The sequence below is a fragment of the Trichoplax adhaerens genome, genomic scaffold (genome assembly GCF_000150275.1).
Source record: "Trichoplax adhaerens TRIADscaffold_12 genomic scaffold, whole genome shotgun sequence".
Lineage (NCBI taxonomy): Eukaryota > Metazoa > Placozoa > Uniplacotomia > Trichoplacea > Trichoplacidae > Trichoplax > Trichoplax adhaerens.
The window spans coordinates 1635383-1661389 of NW_002060954.1; the positions used below are offsets into that span (position 1 = coordinate 1635383).

The window sequence follows — 26007 nt, forward strand, 5'->3', positions numbered from 1 at the left end:
CGTATGCTTAGAATACCATCATTCCTTAAAGATTGACTGTGAGCCGCAGTTTTTATTTCTTACTGATCATAACTATATTCCATTCAGTTATACACATTAAATTCTATAAATCATGTGTATATGGGTTTACATCAGAGCTATACACTGAGCTCTTCAGGCATAAATACTAAAGTACATAAGATACTACTACGATGCTGGTAATATCACAGAAAGATAATATTACTCTTAAGATTGTGAAAAACTAATATTATCCTTTAAATATTCATTCTATTTATGCTCTAATTAGTAATTTACAATAACCTACTAATTAGACGTAATGCGATACATATTTTAGATTTTCTTTGGTATTTCTAAGTGCAGTTAGCAAGAAAAGCTGGAAACTGTCAATGCTCTTGTAATGATTGTACAAACGGGTTCTAGAGTTTATTTACTTACAATGTAACCGGTAATGCACGCAATTTATTTGTATGTTACTAACTTTGATTACTCGTCTGACTGATTTGTACTATTTTCAATAGTTATAGCTCGTGTGATAATAGCATTATTCCCAGCTTCATAGGGGGGTATTAATTAAACTCTTTCAGTTAGCTAAAATAATATAATATGGTTTTCCTTATGTTCGTATCTCATCTATATATGATTCAATGTATACAGTTATACTTTATTTATAAATGATAATGAATTATTATTGTTGTTTATGCTGTATGTAAAAGCTGGTCGATGGTATAAGACATGTATTATAACATCACCGTTCAATAAAAAAGTACCTAAATTATCATTAAAAATTATGTCTTTAGAATAAAATTGTTGCACTGCGACCAATGAAGCGTTAGAGGATAACGACGGTTGATAATTCAATTAGTTATGTATGGGATTACCTCACAGGAATAAGATCTGACGGAGATCTTGCATGAAGTTGTTATTGTCATTTATAATTTTCGTAACCGGTAAAAATTACCGGTACATTGCATATAAAAGCATATTAATTTAAATGACGAAACGGGTTTAATCTCTCAACTCATTCGTTCAGTTGATTACGGACGGTTTCGTATCTACTTGCATACTTCGGATATAACTATTATCTACTATAAATAGTATAAAATTTAACTTATTACAATATAAAAATGTAAATGTACACCAATCATCATCAATCAATTCAATCACATTAATTTGGTTGTACGTGTGCCCCGTTGTTTATATGAAATCCTGTGTACAGCATGTTGAGATTAAACAATGCATCTGTATCTACTGAACTTTGTACGTGATTAATTGTACGTGTATACAGTATTTCCTACTTATCAATATCATACCTTTACTTCAGATTATTCAGTCTTCTTAATGTAGATTTTGTCAGCTACTCGTATGAACACGTTGTTCATACAATAAAACTATAAAAGCGTATGAGAAACCTAATTGTGAACACTATTAACAGTAAGAAATCGCTAACAGAGAGATACGTACATGAGATATCTAACGGCCACAATAAAAATACAGAAATATGATTATGGTAGATGCGATAAAACTATAGTTATATTTGATATGTAATTATGGGGCTTACTCGTAGTCTGTCGCCAAAGTAACAGCCGTATGTATTTCTATACGATCTCGGCCTGAGACTAACCGTTAGTGATCTATTCGGTAACCGCTACTCAATGGCTGCTGAAGTATTTGTATATTAAATTTGTAGTTTATTACTGTAGAAGTCTAAATCATTACGATTATTCACGTGTTTGAACTAATCGTGTTTTATAACTGTCGAAAGATACTATATTACTAATGAAACCGATTTATTGATGGTTTTGATAGCTATGATAAACAACACCTATACTTTACTAACGCCTTTTCAACTTTCACAAGTATCAATTTACATATAGTAGCTACGTAATTTTAACATAACTTCAATAGATATCAGCAATAATAAAATTTAAAGAACAGTGCTGTATTTTAACTATGTCAATATGGTCTAAATAAATACCATCAATTTATCGTATCTCTAGAGTATGCATTAGGGATAAGAAAGGTAAAAAATTATTGCTCTGGGTACCTGTTGCGATTACCTCACAATTTGTTTTAAAGCTAATTTTCATTTGAATGTGGTGAAGTCATAAATATATGGCATAAATATGATATGAAGAAGTTGATACCATATATCTGTTCAAGAATAGACTTATATTTAAAGCAATTTTGCTAAAAATTAATGATACCAATACTGTTGTGAACGAAAATACTATCGCTGAAGTATGCGGTAAAACAAGCTGTAAATTAGTGCATCATGTAGATTTATTAATACAGAAACAGCGTTATTTTATCAGAAAGCGTCGACATCAGAGTTTGATAGCATGCGTTTAACAGCTTGAAAATGCTTTAACATATATGTCTTGTCCGCATAGAATTGTTTTGATATTTTTTCGCACAGCTCATCAGGAATTACATTTAATTTTTTTCCGGTTGCAGAAGCAAGGACCTGTCGTGAGTTACATAATTTATTTTTATCAGTATTTGCCCATTAATTACAGGAGTTTTTTGTAGTTGCTGTTCAGATTAGATAAATGATTGATTGATTATGATTACTGTTATACTTACTTGATACATGCAGGCCCTTTCAACATAGTAAATTGTATCGAAAGCTTCGTGAATAGTCGATGCAGCAACAAGAACACCATGATTGCCCATGAATAATATAGTTTTATCACCTAGCACACGAGCAAGTCTATCACCTTCCTCATCTGCTGTTGCCAAACCAGTATATCCCAGATCAAAAGCAAATCTATTGTAAAATCGAGCAGAGTTTTGATGTATCATTTCAAGTACTGGCTTTTCTAAACAAGCGACGGAGGTTGCATAAGGCATGTGGCAGTGCATAACACATTTAACGTCAGATCTGGCACGATATATGCCAAAATGAATCTTCATTGCGGTAATATCAGCCTCGCCATCACCTAAATCAATCCAATAAATCAACCAAAAAAGCTATTATAAAGTAGTCTTTAATTCATTTTTAAGGTATTCTTTCCTAAATAGCTAGCAAGTCGTTAAAATAAACAATAAAATCTAAAATACAGTATTAATCCAACTTTGTGCAGCATAGGCCTACTTATAATAGGATCAGCGAACCCTAATTGTCATTATTACAATAAGTATGAAGAGTACATGATGAATACAATGGCAGAAGTAAATAGACAAAGCACAGTAAGGCAAAAATAGGATAGGCTCTATATTGACTATCTAAATCCACCATATTAAGACTAACAGGATAAATTTAAAAATTAGCCAAGGTCCAAAAAATGATGGTCATTGAATCGCTTCGAAATAGTTTAAATTGCAGATTTCTATTTTTACACTTGAATTAATTACAATACTGTACAGTATATCCGTGCTAGTGGATTGTCTACTGTGGATTCATGATTTAAAAAAGCAGCTAGTGAAGAAATTGAGCACGAACACTGATCCTAAATTGAATTGTAAACTTTCACTTTGTTATTATTTGGTTCATACCTTCCACGAGTTTCTCATTTGAGTTTAGGCCCACTAACTTTTCAGGTGTAACTTCGCACCAATGTAATCCATACGGAATTACTAATGCAACGTAATCTTTGCCTTTACGAGCTGGTGCAATCGCTGTAAGATGGTTACAAATTCCTTCTGACAGACCGTATTCGAATATACCACGGTAAGCCGTAGCAAGATCTTCACGTACGTTGTTATTATTCCATTTCGGACTTTTTGTGCTGTCATGGCGAACATTTGTTAAATTATATACTGCACCTAAGTTGGCACTTCGTTTAAGAGCTTGTCTCAGCGAGACACGCATCAAATGGGCGGCCATGTTACCTGTTAACCTTTACCGTAACCAAACTGCTGCTTGAATACTCCACGCTAAACCGAACCTCTTATAACCCCCTATGGTACTGTACGATGCGTTTTACCGTACAGTATTATACTGTACGGTATTGTTACTGATCAGTAGGGTCTCTACTATACAGTACAGCACACTGTACAGTACAGTACATTATCATGGATCGGATAGACAGACTTTTCATACAGGATGCCCTCCTGTATCAGTTTTCTAAATCACTCTTATTAATTTGAATAGTAGTACAGACTACAGAGTACACGGTAAAAAGTTACTGAACCTCGGATAGGTCTATCAAATGGTAATACTATCTGTTAAATGAGCACATTATCGTAAACCGTCAGCAAAGCGACGGGAGTTTGCACTAGTATTACTTAATTTAGAAAAATTAGTCTATTCAGAATCGACTATCTGCATACTAAAGTACTGTACTGTCATAATAAAGTGTTTGATACAATTTGTTGACCAAAGTTAGCCTGGAATGTCTGTCCATCTAAAAGAGTGTCTTGTACTTCCAGTTGTCCATGACTATACTCAGTGGATTATGCACTAGTACAATACTGTATTAGTAATGTTTAACATAGACGATGCAATAAGGCCCATTTGCTGCTTACTGCTGTTCTCTCATCTTGCAATTAAATACTACTAAAGCAAAAGCAATAACGCATTAGTCAGCATACGATCTAGCAATTGTTGACTATGGCCAAAGTAATGGAATGTATTTTGGTGCCTGATGACGAAACTTTGCCAAAAATTCATCTAGATGATGGAAAATTAGTGACTTTAGGAAGAAGTCCAGCTACACAAGTACGCTGCAAAACGTGTGCTCGACAACAAGGTAAATGAGCTACAGGTTAACAGTCAACATACCACTAATAACCATGCTAGCTTTAGTAGCCAGCTTGCATAGCTGTACTCTCCAGGCCATATCATTAAATTAGTTTGATTAAGATATGCACTATCTAATATACTCTTGCTTAAAGATAGCTAGCAGCTCGAATCGGTAATAATAAAAATAATAATAACAATTCTGTAGCAGTAATGGACAAATTTATAGGTATTTCTGCGCGTAGGTCTGTCAATTCTTTGAATCGTTGCTTGCTAATAATAATATGTATGTAATGATATAATGTATAAGTACACCACTATTATTATGAATACTGTTAGTAAAACTTATTTTTACGCTATAAGGATGGCCTTTTTGTGCTTTTTCTATAGTTCAAGTTATAGCAAACTATGAAAAAAAGCAACTGCAGCTTACACAGGTTTGGAATGCAAGTTAGGTCTTGTTCGAGACTATAGTTGCGCCTGTCTCGTCTTCAACATCATTAAAACAGTGCTTTATTCGTGGGTTATTTTTAAAAATCTTTAGATAGGAAAAAATCCTAGCAGAGTAAGCGGTCGATTACTGGAACCGCAAAAAACATGCATTCTTAATCCAAAAGAGAAATTTTCGCTATTGCGCAACAGTTTTGGATATGAAGTGCAATTTTTGAGTCAATCATCGCAAGATCAAATCACCTCGAAAAGACGATATGAAGACATTGACAGGTCCGAATAGGATACAGGAATTATTTTGCAATTTATTAGTAATATTTACGCTTATTACCATTAATAAATAGTATTTTTATGGTACAATACACAAGGATAAATATACTGATGACATAATTGCTCAGATATAGCATAACAAGTAATTCGATCGTTTTTGCATTAATCTGGTCCTGTACTGAGTAGTTGCACCGAAGCGGAAGAAAGAAAAAGAATGAAACCCACATTGCATATAACAATGCAAAGTGTATTGCTTAAAACACCATATCGGGTCATTAAATCACTGGAAGAACCAAATTATAATGGCTGGACTGATTTCAGAGGCTTGTTAATTTATACGTCTGATAATGCAAATCCATCGACTAAGGTACTCGTATGTAACGTACTATTGCTTTACCTAGGTAGCGCATTTTCGAAAATTATTAAACTTTTTTACTAATTTGGATGTAATTCTGTTTCAAGATTGCTTCCTTCGACCTCGATGGAACGCTTATTGACAGCGGTACATCTAGAAAGTTCTCAGATCAATGGAGGTTACTAGCATATTGATGATTCATAGATTTATTTAGCTTTTTTATCTCAAAATCTGCAGTGTTAACCTGTTGTCAAATCATTAGATTCGCTTTTTCAACTGTAAGAAGTAAGCTGCAACAATTGAATAAAGAAGGATTTAAAGTAAGCTTTCCAGTCAACTTACAGTTAATTTAGATCGTCAGTCATATCTTAGAACATTTGTAAGTATATTTTGAAAACCGTGTGGTATGCGTACACTATACTTAAATTTCTTTTATCTATTTGCAGGTTGTAATATTCTCGAATCAGGTGCATTATCACGTATTCGTCGTTCACTATTAATTACAGCATTATTAGTATAGTTAAATCTCTATTCTATCGCATCACACGACAGCTAGGAATTGGCAATAAAATGGTAAACAAAGAAAGCTTTAAGAAGAAGATAACAAATATTATCAACTCATTGGGGGTACCAGTGCAGGTTCGAATAGATCGATTATAAAATAAGTACACTTTGATATTATCTCGGTGTGGAAAATTGTTCGTTAAGGTGTACTATACAGTACAGTAGAGTCAATTGTTGTTCATGGATCAACGAATACACTTAATTTTTTCATTATTATGATATGCATATTTTATTCTTAGGCATATATTGCTACAAATCGAGATATATATCGGAAACCTTTTATAGGAATGTGGCAGTATTTAATATGGAAGGTAAAATACAGTATTAGTAAGTAATACTCAATGCTGTTAATTTACAGACGGTATCTGAACATCTGAACTTATAAGATGCAATATTTTCTGAAAAGCCTAACTGTATGCTTGAAAATAGATAAAAATGGACCATATGATAATTGATTACGTAACACTTATTTAATCATATAGGCAAACAACGCTATGACTATCGATTTGGAAACCAGCTTCTTCGTTGGAGGTCTAACTTTACAATTTTAGTTTACGTTGTAATAGAACGTATTGAAGTGTGTTTAAATGAATACTTTTAAATTGTAGTAGTGATTGTCGATACTGGTTTGTAATTTACATCATGTTTCTATTACGAAATTAATTTTGATATTTATATATGAAATATTCCCCTAACACAAAAGATGCTGCTGGAAGACCTGTAAATTGGCAACCGGGCAAACGAAAAGATTTTTCTTGCTCGGATAGGACTGTATGAACTTATCAGTTACTAAATTTTATTTCTAAAATATTCCAATATTTATGACTAAAAGTGTATTTCAAGATCTTCACTGTAATTGTCTCTCTCTATAGTTTGCAGCAAATATTGGGTTAAATTTTTGTACACCTGAAGAATTTTTCATCAACGGTAGAAAGGCAATCTTCAGCTGGCCTAGTTTTGATCCTGTATGTGCAGCTGCTAAATGTTATTAAATCCAGATTTACTTAAGAAATATGCGTCTTATTGTGTTACAGCGTAACTTTACGATAGAAGGAACGTTGTGTTATCCCTCTAACGTTGACCTTACGAACAGCCAACAGGAGGTAGGTACTAATACAGCTAAAAACATGAAGTTTATTTGCGAATGTCGTCTCAAAAAAATTTCGAAAACTGTAATGCTGCAGTATTCTATGGTAGTTAAGAAGATACTCAGTTATACCACGATTTCTTTGTTGTAGATGGTGATTCTTATTGGGATGCCCGGAGGTTGATTGTTATTCTTACCCAAAATTTTACATAATAAAACTGTATAAAAGAATGAATCATTACACATGTGATAATAACTTCAGAAAGTTATTATTATTTGTGACTTACTAATTTAATAGGAGCATGTACTATTCATTTATTACTTTTTACTTAATAGCCGGTAAAAGTACATTCGTAAGAAATTACTTGAGCCCACGCGGATATGTAGATGTTAACCGGGTAAGGTTAATTCTAGTATCCTTCGATATAATTATATCATTATCTTTTAATCAATATCACTTTAAATTACCATCAGGATAAATTGAAATCTTGGCAAAAATGTGTATCTGTTTGCACTGTATTACTGGATAGAGGTTCCAGTGTTGTTATAGATAATACAAATCCAGATAAGTTTTCAAGGAAAAGGTATTCAAATCGCTTACTGCTACTGTCTTTGCATTGTACGGTATATATGTAACATATGGATTTTAACTGTACTTATGCTGATTGGCAAATTTTTAGAATAAAAGATTGAATGCGTAATCTCTATACTACCTAAATATTATAGGTATATTGACTGCGCACGGTCTAAGAAGATACCTATTAGATGTTTTATATTCACAACATTGGAAGAGATCGCTAAGCATAACAATAAGGTAATGCATTGCTCTAGAAAAATATAGTAACTTGTAGTATTCTGTAGGATTGTAACATGGCGAGACAGTTATCTCACCTTGAAAACGGAGAGCATACAAATAAACGGACTAACTCCTTTTAGATTCGCGAAGCTACTGCTGAGGAAGGATACCAATCAGTTACCGAGATTGCTTTCAACACCTTCAAGTTCGATTATCTTCTAAGTTATAATATTGTTATCTTTAGTATCCATTTATCATTGCTATGCTTAGTTTTCTAACATTTCTTGTGCAAGGGAATTTTTATTGGGTACTTATAACTTATAGATTTAAATATTTCTTTACTTGAAAATTAGGTCTAGATATGAAGAGCCCTGCTTGAGTGAAGGTTTTTCTGATATTATTAAAATCAATTTTCTGTGTAAGTTTTCAAACGAGTATGAGGAACTGTTCTACAAGCAACTTACATAGGCTAGTAACTAGACTGGTAGGATACTGGTATAGAACCTAATGGCTATCATAATCAGAGATTTTACGTTTATTTATGTTATAAAACGTGATCACATAAGATTATAATAATTTGGTTTTTAATAGCATGTGTTGTAATTAGTTCCCGTTTATGTCTTGTTATACGATTATTTGACAAATTATTTTAAGTTAGTCTGTTTTATACATCGATGGTTACTGTATAATTAATGAATTGATGTACAGTATATTGTAATGTCTAAACTATAATACTCTTGTGATGAAATCTGGACACTGCTGGTACTGTAAGTGCTATAAGCTATAACTGTGAATTGTAATATACATGAAATCTAATGTAAGTCCTTGTGGTGAAAACTCAAGAGATTAAATTAATTAATTATTGATTAACTGTTGCAGTCTAATTCCAAGTTCACAATCTACAAATAGTAGAGCAAGGTATTTGATGAAATTCAGGATTTCTTAGCATTTACGTATTGTTGCCTGACTCTAAGTAGAACTTGGGCTACCTTGTAATTATTTAAACCATTTATTGGATTACATGATTTTACGCTCCATACCGCTTTTCTCGTATGTTGCAGTAGGATATTGGCCTACCAATACCATGAGGTGAAAATATGCACCTCGTTGATCAATCGAATCGCGTGATCTTGTATAGAGTATAGCAATTTTTTATCTAAATGCTTTGCTAATGTGGTACTGTACAGTTAAAGTGTAAACGTATTGTATGGATGCGCAGACATTATTTGCAATGGTACAGCCTTGGAAAACGTATCTATCGATGAACTAATTACCTAGCGAATTTGAAAGTAATGTCGACTTTACAATTACGCGTATAGAAAAATCAATCAAGTAGGTGCTATGAGATGCTCTGACTTTCATGTTAAATATAATTAGAGATGTAGGCAAAAAAGGTAGAGTTGCTAAGCTAACAATGTGAATAAACATGAACGATGTAATGATCGATTTGGTAATCATCTTATCTTAGTCAACTCGTTCCGCAAAAGTATTTATTTAAACATTTTCTGCAGGTGCACTATACAGTATAACAAAGGCCAAATGATGTACCGTACTCTAGAGTAGAGTATCGAGAGCAATACATTTAGGCGAAGTATTATCAGCGGGACATTCCACTAGTAACAATTATTTCAAAGCGTACTTGCTGTAACTTGCAATCTTTTAGCCTAATTTACGGTTACAGCCTGCAGCGAAGTAAAGCTAGTACCGCATACCTCGTTGTAAGCACAATAGTTCAAGTTCCAAAGTCCTGTCTGTCTCTCAGCCTGTGGTAGCACCCAGCACTTTTTAATGCGCACGCAACACCCGTACACTGTTATCTTTATCTTTTACATACTGTACAATTTATAGGGTAGCTGGTAGCATGAACATCCAGAGTACAGTACAGAATTGGATACTGTATTCTATCAGGGACTATTTTAAAGTCTCATCCTCTTCCAGTATTTTGATAGAAACTCATCCTCTCCTCGTATTTTAGATTTGGATGGAGCGGGTGTGTTTAGTTTAAACTAGAACAACATGAGTGATAAGTGCATTTAGCTCTACAGTCATAAAATGATATGTGATATCCAGTGTGGTGTAAAGTAGTGTGCATATTAGGTGTCATGTCACGACTGGGATCCGTGGTTCAAGACGAGCAATTGATAAGTGATATTATAATGACAGTGTTACGGGAACGAGATAAAGGGGTGACAATCGATTTTGCGTATTTAAGCCAATAGTACAGCGTATACTGTACTCTCGTGGACTACAGTACTGTACATTGTACAAGTGTGAGCCAGTTCTCTTTAATGTGCGATTAGGCAAAATAAATTGTAGTAAAGCTGCAAAATTTGCCTCAAATTTTATATTAGCTTACAGCACTCTTACTCTAATTCCAACTGGTTCACACTGATGTGAGCCAGTTGTATTTAGAGCGCTATTAGGCAAAATTAATTGTAGTAAAGCTGCAAAATTTGCCTAAAATTCTATACATATACTGTAGATGAAGGAACGATCTATCCGCTCTGTAGATGCTCCTGTCCTGCCAAGATACTGTACTGTACGTACAGTGCACAGTACTGTACCGTACTGTACAATACACTATTAATAACTATTGACCATTGCATTAATTGGTTATTGCTTGTTAAGTTGTTAGTTAGTTTTAACTACGTAATACAGTACACTGACGATATTATATCTAGGGCGTTGAAGACATTTAGCAGTTATAAGGATCCATCGAAAAGTAAAAATTACTCAGTATTGTCAACAGCGGTTTTATTGCTGTACAGTGTTATTAGCGGTGATTGCAAAATACTGGAGGGGCGCGCAATGAGTCGTAAGTTTCTAACAAATTAGTATTAATATTTTCATCGACGTACTTATTACAGTACTTGGCCATTTCACTCCTAGTTAAGGCGTTACACTAAATTAATTGGCATCCGTGTTAAAAAAAATTTGAACTGTGATCCAATCTAGTGATTCTTCCGTGTGGATAGATAGCAATACGCCGTCATGGTGGACTGGCCTACGGCAACTGTTGTAACTTGTTAATGCACTTTTTTCTTAATTTTTGACACTCACGGATTTTGGAAAGAAACATGTAAATGATTATAATTATTGTTGCTGGTCTCAGGCTTGAGCTTTCACTAATTAATTATCGAAGTGATATTTTGCTACAGAAACGTCAATTATGATACACTATTTTTTACTCGATTGTGATGCGTACACATGGACAGAAACATGCTCATGGGTCGTTTCCCTATATAATAGCTTGTAATAACTGGAATAGCCGTAATAATATAATGAACATGCAACATCTTAGAAGAGACCAAATAAACCGTGTTCCCCCATGTCTATGCACAAATTGGATACAACTGTAAAACAGTGGAAAGAAAGTCATCCTTTCTTGTTTTATGATACTGTTCCAGTCAATGAGATCGCATTGCACTAAGCAATGTAGCACATTCAAGAATTCGAACTTTTATCAATACTGTACAGTACTGTACTGTAAAGGAGAATTAGTACGTATATTGATGGGGCAGTAAATTGATACACTGTAAATCACTTAGTTGGCAGAATTTGTCGTTATGGATAAATTGTCTTACACTTTTTTTCCTTTCGTACTATACTACAGTATACTGTGTAACATCACGATTGATACAGAATTTGCCTAAATAAGTGTACTTATGCCAAAGCTATGTTTGTCCGACATGAATTATATGTTGTGGCGTATCTCAGCCCATACGTTGTTGAGAGTTGCTCCTTTTTATCATGTTTACAGTCCAGTATTAAACAACGGCGTCGGACAATACGGTACATGATCTTGTGACCTGTCTTACAAGTTAAAAGTAATTACTGATATGAATCCAAACTGGACAAACGCTATCGTCCCGTTTTTAAAACTTTTTTTCAGTAACTCTTGTCAATTTTCGATTATAATTGTTTATAAATATTAAATTATGTTACTTGATTGGGTTGGGAGCTTTAACTTTTGTCAGACTGTACTGTACGTAGGATATGATGTACAGTAGTACTGTCCATATACAATACTGTACAGTATGTGCACTGTAGAGTACTAGATAGAAAAGAAAAATTCTGGGATACTTCTAGACAGTAGTGCTGATGTAATGTAATTCAGTGTCGAAAAGTAGTACATTAGTAGTAAATTGGACTCGCGATGAAGAAGTAAAATGTGGGAGGGACAAAAAGTTACGAATTACTGCAAATTGATATGGCGATTAAATGTTCATCTTGACTTATTCCCCTTGATTACTTAATTATTTAGGAGGCGGTGATAGGCATCGCGACACAGAAATGGTGACAACCTGTGCCATTTGCGGCGATCGAGCAACCGGTAAACACTATGGCGCGCCAAGTTGTGATGGTTGTAAGGGATTTTTTAGACGTAGTGTACGTCAAAACCATGTTTATACTTGCCGTTTTGGTCGAAGTTGTGTCATCGATAAAGACAAGCGCAATCAATGTCGCTATTGTCGTTTAAAAAAGTGCTTTCGAGCCGGGATGAAGAAAGAAGGTAGGTACTTCATATATTTACAGTATATATACGCTGTACCCACGCATGTCAAACCAAAGAAATACGATTACTCTACATAATGTATTAACATGGAGTCAGCTTATTTTTCTTCCCCATGAATTATGGTTGATAGTAAAATAATATCTAGCCTTGAGCTAATGTATGTAAGCCATCGTTGTGAAACAGCATCCAACTAATAATTATAATTAAGGAATGAAGTGTTGGGAAGTTTTAAATGTAGACAAATACATACTCTATCCTGGATTCGAATTACAGTAATGAATCGACTTCTGACAGTATGATATTGACGATAATGGCATTATAAAAAATCATTTCGCTTTTGTGTACTGTAGTTGTAGTTCAATATAGTATCCACCGTATTTGCTATTAAAATTGACTGTTTTTATGTACGAATTGTTGTCACCATCTCCTGCTATAGTGTGTACTGTAATGCGGTGTGCAACACATAAAGTTTACACCTATGAAATTATTATCCATTCCATTCTCAGCAACTAGAATACATACAAATACTTTTTTTACACCACTGTTGTTGGCATGTTGTATATATCTATAATTATTACGATATTTACATTTTGAGAATCAGCAAACTTTTAGATACTATTAACAAAATTTATGAAGCTATTAAAATTAAACTAATGCTAATTATCGATATATTTTAATTTACATACAAACTTTTTATTACCGTGTTATTTTTGTTTATTCTAGTCCAGTACAATCGTTCGCAATCGTCTTTTTGTAGCATATTACTATACAACTTTTACAATACTGGTTACCGCATTAAAACACATTAATAATAACAACTATTAAAATGGCATTGTGCTTCACTCTGAGAAAGAAATGAAAATTTTTATTGGAGTTGAGGTGGACAGTATAACACAAAGAAGTATGTATAATATATAAAACCTATACTGTATAGTGTATACTACAGATTACTGAGCGCACGAAAGTGGGAGACACGGCTAGCTTAGATGAAATAATTTTATCCCTGAAGAACGCAATCTATGTAGTACGGTAATTTACTCGTATTTTGGAGGTAGTTCATTATAGTACGTCTAGGTAATGTACAAATAGATAATTAATACACACGAATATGCTTAACAAAAATCTTTCGGAGATTTGTTGCTAAGTTCCTTTTTTTGTCATAGAAAGTTTAAAATACGATTGCTTTGACAATCCAATATCTTTTGTTTAAATGACTAATTCAAAACTCAATACTCAATGGTTTAAAGTAATACAATATTGTAACTATTTCGGCCTGGTTGTCAAGTTGAATCTTTGCTTGCAAATGTAGCTTTTTATTGGTAGATAAATATTAAACTTTAAATGAATCCTTTTTTACGGTATGCGGATTCATCTTTGACCTTTGGATTTAATGTCAGTTTGAAGTTCATCGCGGTATTTCTGCTACATTAAATAAGAAAATATTAGCAAAAATAGTCGAAAGTCCAAATTTAAAAATTATACTCTAGTGACTTAATGATTGGTAATCAGTTCAAAATCTTCGGATAACATAAATATATTCTTGTTATTGTTTCTTTTAGCGACAGTAATGCTGTCTTTATATTCATAATTTCGTTTCTCAGCAACAAAATAAATGACGTGAAGTATTATACAGTAGTTACACAGTTATAGCTATGACAACGATTCAGTCATTTCAGGGTTGTTCAGATTCAAAACATCGGTTCTGTACTGATTTATTATAGACGACTATTGTGATCGATAATATACCTTTTATTATTATTATTATTCGTAGAATATACGTAATATTAATGATTTGTCGACTGATGATCGATTTTGTACGTCAAGAATGCGCGCATCTTTATGTTACAATTTAATGAAACATTTTCTTATGCGCTTTTGCGGTTGTCAAATTCTTAATGTAACAACATTCTAATATTACTTTCATACAAGTACAATGGATAATACAGCACAGTGTTACCATGATTGATCTAATTTAATTTCATTATGCTCTCTATAGCGATTATTATAACTATCTTTTTTTCATTTTTATGTAATCTCTTTTCATTAGTTAAGGCAGACTTATTACAGAGTGAGTTAATAGCTAAAGCTGGATGATAGCATTAGTTTTCTTGAAGTGGAAAAGATATAGTTTAGTATAGTAATATAGTTGCATTACGTTGTGTAGGATTGTTAGTGCACAATATTGATTCGATTCTGTAATCAGGATAAGAAAAGAGATGCTAACTTTATTTCAATAAGAATTCAGCTACTTTTTCACATAGCTTTCTTTATCGTATCCACTGATCGTAGCCTATTTATTTATCAATGATTTGTGATTGGAATTTTAAAGGGCTTTGATAGATACACCCTTACGGAAAATTGCAAATCCGCCATGAACTAGAATTGACTTATACGCTTACAATATGTAACATACTTACTTTTATACAGTGTAATACTTTGCATTTCCGTCATCAACTAAGTCTGCATATCCCCGTATCATATTGCAAATAGTAAAATTCGTCTACTTCCTACTTTCAAGCAATATTTTATTATCTATTACTACCTTTTGCCCACACTGACTGTAATATAGTAATATGCGAGTGTTTGCTATATAACGATGTACTGTATAATATGAATATATCAATTTTAGATCTCATGTATCTTCTTACATAATACAGTAAATCTTTAACATGACGTACTGCAGTATGTTAGATACTATCTGCGATGTCTATAGACATTACAATTATTTATAATGATTTATTCTCCTGAAACTATTTAGCCGTTCAGAGCGAAAGAGATCGGATATCGAGAAGACCGTCAGAAGATCAATCCGGTGGTAGTGAGCTTACGTGCAGCACGTTATTAGCAGCCGAATTATTGTCACAACCTCAATCGTCTCCGCCACGTGAATGCTCACTGGATGTAATACGTATGGCCTCAGTTAATGATATTTGCGAATCGATGAGGCAACAGTTACTGCTTCTGGTCGAATGGGCCAAATATATTCCGAGTTTTTGTGAATTACTACTAGATGATCAGGTCACTTTATTACGAGCACATGCATGCGAGCATTTAATGTTGGGTGTTGCTAGACGATCAATGAGATTAAAAAATATTCTCTTACTTGGGAATGATTTGATTTTACCTCGACATCTTCCGGAGGAGCCAGAAATTGCTCGTATCGCTTGTCGTATAATGGACGAATTGTGTTTGCCCATGTTAACGCATAATATTGATGATACTGAGTACGCATGTCTGAAAGCTATTGTATTTTTTAATCCTGATGCCAAAGGATTGAATGAGCCTATGAAGATAAAGCGATTGCGCTTTCAAATTCAATTAGCACTAGAAGATTACATCAATGATCGCCAATATGATTCTCGTGGACGATTTGGTGAGATGCTTTTACTCCTACCAAATTTACATTCAATTGCAATGCAGTCTGTCGAACATCTACAATTTGCGCGCTTATTTGGTACTGCTAAAGTTGATAGTCTACTGCAAGAAATGTTGCTTGGAGGTGCAGATAATTCGTCAGCAAGTGGTATGATACAGGAAGATCCACTACGAAATTCTGCTAGCTCAACGGTATTGCCTATTCTTAAATCGGAATCTGTCAATGTCAGTAATGGTCACGGGCATGTATGTTCGACGGTTCCACTATCTACAGGTGTAGATCATAGATAATGTTACTGTAGCACAGGAAAAACAAGCCCCATAATGTAACCATTCTGTCTCGTATTTACAATTCTTGGCTCCTAGATCGTACAGATGTCGTACAAGTAGGCACAAAATGAAATATTAAATCAATTTTGACTAGATATTGGATTGAAATAATTGATAATTGCGATATCCATTTTATTTATAATATTGTCATTAATCTTGCTTACTGGTATTTTTAAGACTACAAACAGATCTAAATCCCGCAATTGTATCCCTTTATCGTAGCCCAGTACATTGTTAAGATAGCCAAATATTGTACTTTGCAGATAGATTTTGTTTTAATTTTCTTTATTACTTAAAAGATTATAAATCCATAGATAAATGCATCGATATTAATACCTTCATTCGCAAGCACATAAATTTCATTTATTATAAAATCATTATAGCTACTTCACAATTTTACTCCTCCAAATGTTACGGCCGAGTATATTAATATTGATTATGCACTATGCTGCAACTATATCGAAGAAAACCTTTCAGCTCTGCAACAGTCTATATCAGCATATATGCTGCAGGTTTCTATTTTAAAGCAAAGTATATTTTTTTCCTTAATTTTCTGTTAAAGATAATTCAAATTAACTTCGGGGTTGCATCTCTTGTAGCCTTTTTAATAAGGTTCTGCTCTTACAGCTGGATGGCTTATATGTTCTAAATATATGATTACTGTAATAATAATCTGTTTTAACTACCAATATCTTAGATTGTTACAGCTTCGAAAGCATTGTAAAATGTTATTTTGAAGTTCGTATTCACCTAGGAATTATGTATCATAATTACTTGATGAACAGGCATGGAAAATGAATTTCATCGGGATGAGACATTGTATTTATTTTGTTCATGATGGCCTCTTAATCTAAATCTCTTTCCCTTTGTTTTACATGAATTGCTTTGTATTTGATGCCATTCTAAAATTCGGAATCGTTGGGCTTTTAAGATCAATTCTTTCTTTTTAATCGTTGTAAATCTGAACTAGCTCTCTAATTGAATCCACACTTGTAATATAATATCCTATAGTAATTAATTATATAATTCTACGCATATGATCCTTGGTTACTATCGCACATCCCTAATGTACTACAGTTAATTCAAAAAGAAAATTCCTAAATTGGCGGTAATTACTACAGTATTATTAAATTGTTTCTCAGTAATTGCGGCATTATGTTACGTTGCTAATCTGCTTTATAATACCTCCACGTTATAATGTAGTCGTGCCATGAATAAAACTGATACGAGTAACTTCACCTGAGACATAGAGCACTCGTATATGTAACATGGCAACCCGTCTTAGTATCAGTAATTTTCATAATAAAGATTATAAGAAAATTATTATTATAACCTATTTATTGACTCCGCATCTATCTCTTATGCATGTGATTATATGTTAGGATATAAAAATAATCTGACCCATCGGACTTTCGTAAGCTTCGCATCATACATCGTGGTTAGTGGTCAGCTAACGTGTTGCTACTTGGGAATGATGTGCACGTTTGCCTATCACACGCGCATATAGCAAGTAGAGTATAGTACTAAATTGTTTTGCATGAGCCACCGTACGTGTTTCGCTTAAGACGGTAATACTATTGTTTCGCTTTTTGCTTTAGCGTACAGTATGTTAGTATGGACCGATGGATTATCACTCTTGAAATTAGTACCATAAGAAGTCATTTTGGGATATTTATGGTCTAATTTGTTAAGAGAAGTCCGTCTGTCTGATGCGACGACCAAGCCTTCTTCATGTCGTCCATCCACATTAGGCCCTCCGTAAAAATGGACCACTACTTCATGGGCGTACACTACAGTGCTACATACTGGTTGAAAACTGTTCAGCCATAGTGTAGTCTTTAAACTTTTAAGGTATTTACTTTGAATTTGGCTAAAGTTTCACAAATACAGATCAGTACAACCTTGAGCAAGTGGCACTTGATGTTTTTTTAATTTTTTTTTACTGCATTATTGAGTTATTTTATTTCTTTGAAATTTCTAATATAAACCGTCAGTCATTGGTACGTGTTAACCGAACCTTTCTCAGGTCTACCCCTTGTCCACATTACTTTACAGTAGTACTAGTACTGTAGTATGAGACACTTTCGATGAGATGCGCTGAGAAAAGGAGACAGTAGTAGTACATGTACAGTACAGTGGTGTATTCAATTTTTAATGCTAAAGTACTGTACACTGGTGTACAGTACTGTACGTCCAGTAGAATCATATTTCGCTTTTAACATGGTTTGGAACTACTCAATAAACGATTAATTAATTAATTTATTTTATTATTATTTTATTTTATTTACTTAGGCTATAACATGCATACTGTATACTACAGTATACAGTAGATAACAGTGCATAGAGGTAAAAGTTACCTCTATGAAGTTGACCAGTACTTCATAGGTAGAGCGAGCTTTCAACAGCTCTAGTTGGAATTTCAACATTGAGTGATGAGGATTTTTTCCAACCATGAAAGAATAGGCGGGGCTTGTTTAAGAGTTCTCCAGTAGGAGGAGCCATCGTTACAGTCAGCAAATCTGTAAAAATTATTATTTTATTTTTATTTTTTTTCAATGTCTGTACTGAGTCTGTGTATTCGTTAAAGACTAGAAAACTCGGCACAGTACAGTACTGTGCTGTAGCGAACTAGACTGAACGGTGGTAAAAGAGTGGTAAAACCAGTGAAAGGGCTTTGGCCATTGCCTACAGCATACAGGCCCTGCATGCAGATTGTACAGTATCAGCAACAGTATGTTGACAGGGCAGTAGTATACACCGACGGGATAACAGTAATTCTACGTACAGTACAGTAATTTAACCCTTTCAGTGTACATTAACACTGTATTGGGTTAGAAGTGAGTTATGGACTGACTACTCGATGCACACCATGGTAAAATTACTACCTTAGTCAGAAACAGCACTGTACTCTACTAGTTTAATTTCATTGGTACAGCATGGCGTGTGCTAGTTTGAATAATACTACAGCGAGTACAGTGAATACAGTCCATACAGTAGCATATCAAGTGAGTGCCTGACCGGCTGACTCTCTGTTGGAGCTTAGTAAAATGAAGCAAGAATTTCTTTTTAGCCATACGGAGTATGTCTAAGATATTTTAGCCGATAAATTTTAGCAAGAAAAATCAATGATTCCCTTTATCTTACAGTAAGAGTCATGATAATAAACTAGGCGTACACTACAGTACAGTACAGCACCAGCAGACCGAAGTAAGAAAAACCAGTGGTATACTGTACACTGTACAGTACAGTAGTACTGTACCAGTCCTGAGAACCGAACCTTTCTCAGGCCTACAGTATACAGTACTGTACTGTACAGTACTTATCTTTGCAAAGTTTACTGTACAGTACAGTATTGTAGTGTACAGTGTACAGTACAGTTCTTTGTACTGTACTCCAGAAAAAGTCATCATAACGAACTACTGTAGGCGTTTACTGCACCAGCAGGCTGACTCTAGCATCCACCGGCTCGGCTCGGCTACACTCGCGTATTTTGATCAAGCAATCCTCCCACCCATTTCGATTCTTGCTTTGCCAGGTGGATAAGATAAAATCAATTTTTCATTGGTAATAGTATAAATTTGTCAAGCCTATGCATTTCTATTGACCATTATTTTATCTTTATTGCATATTTTTGTATAGCTTTACAAACTGGAGAGACTGTGCAAGGGTAGCCTATTACACAGATTGTAAACATACTATACGCATTTGCAATATCTCGCATATATACAGTATATAAACAACGGCAGCCATCTCTCTTTAAATGGGTAACCAGCAATCGGATAGTGGTGATGGTGGTGACGAATTGCAAAGTGAAGATTATAGTCGCTTGATTTTGAGTCTAATTCGAAGGTTTGATGATCATAGAGCTAGCACTAATCAGGAAATAGTTTACTCCGCTACTTCATATTTAAATATTGATCAGTCCATAACTTTGAATACTGATCGCAACTTCTTCTTCCATAAAATGCTCATCTGTTCCTATTTCCATTTTTATTCTTGGATAAAAAGCGGACAAGTTCAACTCGTACGTTCAGGCGATGGTATTAATTTCGATTATATAGATGAAGCGGAGAGTGACGAAGAAGAAGGAAAAGGTAAGAGAGTAATTTCATTTCATTCATGGTTGATGAAGATTACATCTCTGTTCTTTTTGCCACCGTGCTTACACCAATCTTAGTTCAGTGACACACTGTACTCGTGGACGTCGCATTATATCATTCGTTAATTAATGTGCTGATACTTAGATGCAATTATGCTAGCGCTGGTTATCCGATTAATATATATGGAGTATATTACTGTACCTTATAGTACTGTATGGTAGCATTTATGAGGTATCATACTAAAACAATATATTGTATACTGCCTGGACAAAAATACCCTCGCAGCAGTAACTTTACAAAACCAACGAGTTTAAATTAATCATAAGTAATAGTTGAAAACTTACGATGCTGTAAATATCGAGTTTACCCTGGTAGCAATACGTGTATACGCAACCATGATGAATATGATGATGAATTAATTAATGTAATTACTACGATTTACTACAGAGTTCAATGAAGTAAGCTCTTTTAAGATAAAGCAGGTGCTGCTGCATACGTATACAGTATTTTTACTATTCTGTACCCTAGAGATCTTGTATTGCCATCAGTTTGTGCTTGATAGAGTCATAAAATTACTCGGTTAAGTACGTTAACCTAAAATGAGGAAAGAGGTATTTGACATTGCCCACGCATTATAATACTACTGTGATTGTAATATTCTTAGGTCGATTCTGAATTCACAAAATTGAAAAAGTTATGCTTAGAAAATTCTAAGATTGACTTTTTATAACGTTGTGCATTCAGAGCCGGCTTACTGTAGCGCCATATTCTGTATTACGAGTACTGTTGTTATAATGCATTACATATTACTCATTGAAAAAATGAAGTTTATATTTAGTGCTCTAAGAAACAAATCTGATACATTAGTTGTATGCATCTATTCTATGCTTAAAGTATGAAATAAAGTTGTAATGGAAAGACTTTACTTGATTCGTGAATGTCTCCTAAAAAATATCCTGATTTCATGTTGATGTACGCAATATATTAGAGCAACACTATCTTGCTATATACTGTACAGTACATTAATTTCATGATAAACTCTGGTTGATTGACGCCTGGTAAAAGCATGCATTTAAGATCCATTATGAGCATTCTAATATTGATATTTTATTATGATACTTATAATAGAAGAAATGAATAATACCGAAGTAGGAAATAAAAAAATGGATGTATGCTCATTAAAATTACCTAATTCTAGAATATTGCATTATTGAACAAGTGGGATGGCCTGACTAATGTTTCTTATCGAATATCTGTATTTGTTAAAAATTAAATTCATTAGATTAATGATTTGGAACAACATGTCAAATTGGCTAGCGGACAAATTTTACCGCTGCCTAATAGCATATCACCGATTATACAACAGGTAAATTGGCTCGAGAATTTGGCTTTGGTTTCCTAACCTTATCAACAAATACTTTGAACACATTTCTAATACTTTTAGTCCTGAATGTACTACAGAATGTCAATTGTTTTTATAATTTTGTTTCTAACTTGAATAATACTTCACATAGAGACAACAAGGTCTTCGAACGACTCAGGGCTTTAAAGCCCGTGTATTATCTAGGTAATTAGGATACAGAGCTAATTCCAGCCTGAGAATTATCAAGGACTCGTAAATTGTTATTTAAGATAAATGTTATTTGTTTTTATTTGTACGTGTGTGATCGAATTTTCCTTATGATACAGAAATTCCCATTCTAAGTCTTGACAAATTTATTCATACATTTTATTTTATTTTACGTTATTAATGACTATGTACATTTTGTTGTGCTATATTATTAGGTATTTACCGAATAACCACTCCGTCCTTCAAAGATTTAGGGGTAAAGCCTTCTGTGGCCAATTCTCATCCACCGGAGAGATTTTTATGTCAGCTTGTCAAGGTAATTAAACATTACCGGTCCTGCTCAGTCAATCGTATCTAGGTAGCATCCAGAGGTTGCGTCGTACATGCTTGATAGTCACAATTATTTAATAGTAATGCAATCACTGTAACGACTTTCATAAGGACCAAATGCACTATGCTATTGCAACCCTATTGTGTATGTCCACAACTTTTAATTAAAGTGTATCGATGGTGTACTTTTAGATTGTATAATTCGTTTATATGATGTAACTGATGGCAAATTTAGTCTATTTAAATCCATTGGTGCTCGCGATGTTGGATGGAGTATCATTGATACAGACTTTAGGTAAGCGTGCACTGTAAATTTAAACTTAAAAATTTGAAAAACATTTTTTAAGATATGATTCCTTTATGCTTTGCTTTTCTGTAGCCCTGATCAACGTCATGTAATATATTCCAGTTGGTGTGATTGTCGTAAGCTAAATAAGATGTTTTTTTGTTTTATGATTCAATTGTGCAGTATTCTATTTGCGATATGACGTACTACTTTCAATATTGTAGTCCATCTTTGCAGCATTAGAAAAGAAAACGACTTGCATTTGGAGCTAGATATGAGGTTACAGCAATACCAATATATTACTTAACTCATAACTAGTCCTTTTTAAATTTAACCTTTTAACGCTGTTTGTAAATTATTAATAGACCAACCTTTGGACAGAGTTTCTGTGCCTTTTCGATCAAATTTTCTCATGATAGTACTGAAATATTAGCTGGGTACTTTGTGAATGGATATAAATTAGAAACTGCAGTTTATCTCTGCGCATCATCAGAAATACTTATGGCCTTTATATCTTTATTTTTTTCAAATCTAATATTAGCTCTAATTGTGGTTATCTTTATATTTTCGATATGAACGAACATCAACGAACACTAGAGGTTTATAATTCTTAATTTAATCGCATTAATGAAGTATCTTCTTTATAGTTAGTATATCCCTAATTTTTGTAGATTCAAAGTCATGAGGACGATGTAAATGCAGTAAAATTTGCAGATGCGTCCTCTCAAATATTCTTCTCTGGTGGAGATGATGCAATTGTCAAGGTACGGCTTACTTTGCGTTCGTACAGCAGTTTAGTTTTTCTAGCTAAATCACTGGCTCAATACAAGTAATTGCTATCGAACGGTATAATACGTTATTAGGTTTGGGATAGACGCACTTTAAGTGAATCCAATCCAGTTCCCGTTGGCGCTTTCGGGGGACATACCGATGGTATAACTTACATCGATTCGAAGGTAAATAATTATTCCACATTTCATAACTGATGATCTCATTACTGTATTGCGTTTAGAACTTTTATTTCGTGCTTAAACTAAAAAGTGTAACAAATACATTAAGTTCTAATTATTATTGGACAACCGAAATAATCTTATTCTAGAACGATGGAAGATATTTAATAAGTAATAGCAAGGATCAGTGCATAAAACTTTGGGATATGAGATATTTTTCTGGTCGTGAAGGTGTTGAGGTATGAATGCAAATGTGCTTGCTATTCATAAAATGCAATACACTCGAGGGTTATAGTGTTATAAATATTGCTTGGCACATAATTCAGGAATCGCGACGAGCCGCTGCGCGTCAAGGCTGGGACTATCGGTGGCAAAGCGCCCCACGCAGACGTAAAAATTCAATTTCAGTTTTAACAATTATCTTAATTTGATGGTTGAACAAAATGCTATTCATATATAGGACGAAAAAGAAAGCATAAACATGATGCCTCACTCATGACCTACCAAGGACATGGCGTAGCTAATACCTTAATCCGCAGCTTTTTTTCACCTATGCATTCGACAGGACAAGTTTGTACAGCTACAGTGATAACGATTTATTTTATAACGTAATCGATAATTCTTGTTTCCATTATCAGGCATATATATATACTGGTAGCTGCACAGGATCTGTTGTAGGTGGGTAGGAGACATATTTATTTTTCTGAAGTTTTTGCTATGGATAGTACTGGAATAAAATTTTAATAAGGGATTTCTTTAACCCCAGTTTATGATGTTCTTACTGGTGAAATTCTCGAAAATATTGACGGACATATATCCTTTCAAAAAATGCTTCGTTGATTTTCCTTCAATTTTACGGATAATTTTCAAATTTAATTTTTTAAAATTGACCTTTACTTATCGTACAGTGGTTGTGTGCGAGATGTTTCGTGGCATCCGTTTGATAATAAAATTATTACTTCATCTGTAAGTTATTTGTTTTACGTTCGCATAATAGCTAGAAATATTCTAACTTAGCTTGTTATTATTGATAGTGGGATTGTACGCTCGGATGTTGCGAATATCAGGGAGCGTGAAGAACTGCTATGTCTAAGGATCTTATTGGCTCGATATGAAAATAATAAAGCGAGATGCTTTAGGAATTAGCAAATCTTAGTTTATAGAATATTCTAATTTTCGTTATATCTAGTGCAATAAGAATATAAAGAATACAATTGCATAAGATAATTAAATTTTACTTGTACACGTAAATTTTCATATCATTTCAGAATTTATCGCTGGCTATAGATTTATCAACACCTTGTACTGTATAGGTATGTAGATGAAGATGGCACAATACAACTGCTCTACATGAACCATTAAGATCGTAACCTTTAAATATTAGCTGATTACATTATATTGTATTTGTACTACCAAAATAAGCAATTTGTCTACACTTCTATTTTCGTAAGATAGAATCTATACATTGACCTGTTTGTATTGTATAAATTCTTGCGGTACTGTTATCAATATAAATATTTGATTCTTGATGCACTGCAAATAATATGTCTTATTGTAACCGTTTTCAGCTGGTTGAGACTGTATCTATCATCAATTAGGTTTTTAGTTGTAACTGTGTTGTGTATTATTTATCAGATTCTTTACATCATATGATAGAAGCACAACATAATTACTGTATAAATGTATTCTTATATATATATTGATATAGTGCTACCGCCAGATACGTGGACTGCTTTATTTAGATTTAGCAGTATAGCAGAGATACTGTGATAGCAAATTACTCACAAACGCATAAGTCTAACTAGATATTAGTATTGTATCTTATCCGTATATTGTACTTAGTTTGAATAAATGGTATAATTTCCAACTTTGATTGATTAATTTGAATAAAAATTCAGACATATGTTTGCATTTGCTATAATATAAGAATTAGCATAAAATAAAGATAACAATCGGCGTCTTGCAAATTTCAAGAATCCTGCCTACATCTGATGTTAATTTTATTATAGTTGGGCTTGCAGTATTATAGTATGGTCTAGTTGCTTATAAATATCAAAATTATGGATCAAAAGGTTTATAAGAGAGCATATGATATGGCATTAATCCAAAATTGGTCAATTACAGGCAGTGAGATTCTAAGCCGTGTGTACTAAGAAACATTAAATAGTCCTAAGTACCGTACAGCTATATATTCGCTTTGGTAAATGTAAGATTTAGCCTGTCTATATGTGTATATGATATATATGTTATGTTATATATACACGTAGTGTTGTGTTTAATCTGTCTCTACATATATGCATATAGATTTATGTTTAGTCTGTCTATATATTTATATGAAATGTACATT

The 26007-nt window shown here is 33.6% G+C and overlaps 4 protein-coding genes across 4 annotated transcripts; 3 read left to right on the plus strand and 1 right to left on the minus strand.

Annotated features, from left to right (window-relative positions):
- Nucleotides 1-2308: 2308 nt before the first annotated feature.
- Nucleotides 2309-3826, minus strand: TRIADDRAFT_64226 (expressed hypothetical protein; the record flags this gene model as incomplete). The annotated part of the gene is made up of 3 exons (XM_002115916.1): nt 2309-2464; nt 2584-2939; nt 3496-3826. The coding sequence occupies 3 exons, from the start codon at nt 3824-3826 to the stop codon at nt 2309-2311; spliced, it is 843 nt and encodes a 280-aa protein (XP_002115952.1).
- Nucleotides 3827-4552: 726 nt separating this feature from the next.
- TRIADDRAFT_59893 (uncharacterized protein) lies at nt 4553-8481 on the plus strand (the record flags this gene model as incomplete). The annotated part of the gene is made up of 12 exons (XM_002115773.1): nt 4553-4691; nt 5072-5118; nt 5226-5404; nt 5588-5768; nt 6203-6223; nt 6309-6395; nt 6560-6631; nt 6803-6851; nt 7744-7805; nt 7882-7991; nt 8134-8221; nt 8344-8481. The coding sequence occupies 12 exons, from the start codon at nt 4553-4555 to the stop codon at nt 8479-8481; spliced, it is 1173 nt and encodes a 390-aa protein (XP_002115809.1).
- A 4015-nt stretch (nt 8482-12496) lies between these two features.
- On the plus strand, nt 12497-16424 carry TRIADDRAFT_50786 (uncharacterized protein; the record flags this gene model as incomplete). Its single annotated transcript, XM_002115774.1, has 3 exons — nt 12497-12716; nt 15478-16218; nt 16402-16424. 3 exons carry the CDS (start codon nt 12497-12499, stop codon nt 16422-16424), a joined length of 984 nt encoding a protein of 327 aa, XP_002115810.1.
- A 3760-nt stretch (nt 16425-20184) lies between these two features.
- Nucleotides 20185-24806, plus strand: TRIADDRAFT_59895 (uncharacterized protein; the record flags this gene model as incomplete). The annotated part of the gene is made up of 16 exons (XM_002115775.1): nt 20185-20273; nt 20433-20518; nt 20972-21006; nt 21807-21890; nt 22039-22091; nt 22310-22410; nt 22617-22719; nt 23252-23309; nt 23382-23474; nt 23574-23666; nt 23810-23899; nt 23987-24050; nt 24121-24230; nt 24299-24342; nt 24569-24626; nt 24678-24806. The coding sequence occupies 16 exons, from the start codon at nt 20185-20187 to the stop codon at nt 24804-24806; spliced, it is 1290 nt and encodes a 429-aa protein (XP_002115811.1).
- Between the last annotated feature and the right edge of the window lie 1201 nt (nt 24807-26007).